A 3,112-nucleotide genomic window follows, 5' to 3' on the forward strand; every position below is an offset into this window, starting at 1 on the left:
TGTCAGACAATTTGTACCCACACATAGAAGCAGAAGAGGAAGAGCTTTGAGCAATCGCTTCCTGAACAGATTGGAGTGTGTTCAAATCTGCCCCAAGGAATGAACAGAACAGGGGAGATCTGCTTCTTGTTAGCTGTAAAGTAGCCTTCTTCAATGTGGTTCCTGCCAGGCCTTTTGGACTACAGTTCTCATTAGCCCCAGTCATTGGTGAAGGCTGCAGTATAGTGTCTTCTGGCAGTTATAAGACATCATGTTGAGCAAGTAGTTCTCAAAGGTTTAGTTAAGGATGCAAAACTCCCCATGGATTTATTATTTACTTTGCTTAATTTAAGTTACATAGTGAGGGAAACAAATCTCCCCAGCCTCCTTCACACAGCAAAAGACCAGAGGGGAAGTATAATCCACAGTGGAAATGAGAAGTTTCCTTTCGTCATTATGCAGACATGAAAGTTTCAAGGACCTCTTTTGCAGACAGAATAATGAGAGGTTTAAAAAGCAGTGGGCTGCATTCATCTATTTTTTATTCTGAGTAGACCCATTGAAATTAATCACCATGACTAACTCAGGCTCATTAATTTCAATGGAACTACTCCAAATAAGAAATGGTTGAATGTAATGATCTGTCCACTGGGTTAGAAACGCACAAACACACTCATACACTGATCGCGTACCCTCCCCCCATGCAAACAAATCTAACTGCAGTCAACTAAAGACAACCAACCATGCCCTGCATGCCCCCCTCAACCTCTGTCACTGACAAGGAAAAAATAATAAGTGACTAGAAAGAAAATCTACTCAAGTGATGCTGACACAAAAAACCTGAGTAAAAGAACGCAAGCTTTACCACCACAGCATCTCTCACTCTCTCCCCATTCTCTCCCCCCCCCCAACCTCACACTGTATCCAACATTAATGTCTCACATTGAATGCAACTGGTAAGTAAAATGGCTCTATGACCTGAAAAAGAGATAATGCAGGTATTTTTGTAACCCAATATTTTAATTTTTTTTTAAAAAGCCATCTAATATTATTTTCCAATTTAATCCAGATGTATCAGAATCCCATTTAAACTCAGGCCCATTAGGTAACAAAAAACAAAACAAAAACAAACATGGAAGCTGTAAATACAGATCAAATGGAGGGCATATGGCATGGCATTTTGGTGAGGATAAAAATCATGTGGATGCTGGGGGGAAAATGCTTGCATGAGAAGCACCACATCTACAATAAACCACTGTGTGTAAGTGCCCTGTGTCTCACACACCCATTTGCTTTAATGAGAAATTATTGTGAGCTTTTGTGTTGGCACACATTTGTCGATGGCTCTTTTCAGAGACTTGCTCACCTCCTTGTTCCTCAAGCTGTATATCAGAGGATTGACCAGAGGTGTAAAGACCGTGTAGAAGAGAGAGAAGACTTTGTTCATTCGGCTCAGTGTGTCTGTATTTGGGAACATGTACACTACTATTAATGCCCCGTAAAAGATAGTGACTACAGAGAGGTGGGAGGAACAGGTGGAAAAGGCTTTCTTCCTCCCCGTGGCAGATGGGATTCTCAGAATTGCAGTGATGATGTAAATGTACGAAGCAATGGTCAGCAGAAATGGCGGAAGGGTAAACACAGAGGTAGTGATGAAACTGGACAACAGAATAAAATGGGCACCGCTGCAGAGGTGTTGTATCAATGGCATGAAATCACAAAAGAAATGGTCTATTTCGTATGGAGCACAAAAACTGAACTGTGCCATTGTTAGTGTAATTGTGGTGACTACTAACAAGCCACTTAGCCAAGATACGAGCACTAACTGGACACAGAGACGGTTGTCCATAAGGGCTGTATAGTGCAGCGGTTTACAAACTGCAAGATAGCGATCATAAGACATCACTGCCAGGAGATAACATTCTGTTGCTGCTAGAAATGCAAAGAGCCAGAACTGCAGCATGCATCCTTTTGCAGAAATGGTTCTGTCCCCAGATAGCAGGCTGGCTAGCATTCTTGGCAGAATGTTTGAGCTGTAGCAGGTCTCTAAGCAGGATAGGTTACCCACAAAGAAGTACATGGGTGTGTGAAGGTGCTGGTCAGAAATGACTAGAACAACAATGAGGATATTCCCAGCCATGCTCGCAAGGTAGATGGACAGAAAGATCAGGAAGATGAATATCTGCAGATCCTGGAGATCGCTAAACCCCAGCAGGACGAAATGCATTATGATTGTTTGGTTTTTCTCTTGGATGCTACTCATGGAATGCATCTGCCATAAATCAAACAAAACATTAAACATGCTTTCAATGCAGGTAGCTACAAATAGAGAATGAAAAGATAAAAAAGAAAAGAAAAATGCAATTTTACTGACAACAGCAAAAGAAAGGCTGGGTCGATGGTCTTTATGGTAACAGTACTGGAAAACATTGATGTGAAAATGTTATTTATAAGAAGATATATACTTATAAGAAGATAAACACACACAGGACACCCTGCTGGGCCAGACCAAAAACCCACCTCATCCAACATCCTGTTTCCAACAGTGTTCATTATCTTCTTACATCACACTCCTGTATGAGACAGTTAATGAAATGTTTCTTACCTACTGGTATGATATCAAACAAGCGATAATGGCTTATTCCTTTACCGTATGGGTTTGTTTTCCAAGAAGAAGAAATGCTTCCTCTTTTGGTTTGTTGCAGATATTGAATCGAGCAGCTTTGAATGTTTGTATTTCTAAATGCTCTGCTCCATGTTTTTTAATATCTTTTCCAGAGGAAGGCTGGACACTATTTAACTGTGAAAGAGGAAGTAGTATTTTTGTTGTGGTCGTCACTGTTGTTCTAAATGACATTTTCAAATGAACATTGGTGGCTGGTGACTTTTGGAACTCATGGGGAAGAGATCCCAACAGGAGGTGGAGCCAGAGCCAATGATGAGCAGAGCCAATTAATTCTGCTCTGGTCCCCATCCGCCTCCCTGTTATGTTCCACAATTGGCAAGACTGATAATAAGGAGAAGAAAGCTGCCATAAGTAGTGCCATCCCCTGGACTAGGTGCAAGAAAGCAGGCAGTTGGGGGCTGGTTGAGGGAAGAATGAGGTTGGTGGGGCAGTGCCCCACTTGCTGCA

General features: G+C 41.7%; 1 protein-coding gene across 1 annotated transcript; it reads right to left on the bottom strand.

Moving 5' to 3' along the window:
• Positions 1-883: 883 nt before the first annotated feature.
• Positions 884-2,674, bottom strand: LOC310663349 (olfactory receptor 2AP1-like). Its single transcript, XM_083411153.1, has one exon. The coding sequence runs from the start codon at positions 2,279-2,281 to the stop codon at positions 1,274-1,276; it is 1,008 nt and encodes a 335-aa protein (XP_083267279.1). The 5' UTR covers positions 2,282-2,674; the 3' UTR covers positions 884-1,273.
• Between the last annotated feature and the right edge of the window lie 438 nt (positions 2,675-3,112).

This window comes from Podarcis tiliguerta (genome assembly GCF_965153285.1).
Source record: "Podarcis tiliguerta genome assembly, chromosome: 13".
NCBI lineage: Eukaryota > Metazoa > Chordata > Lepidosauria > Squamata > Lacertidae > Podarcis > Podarcis tiliguerta.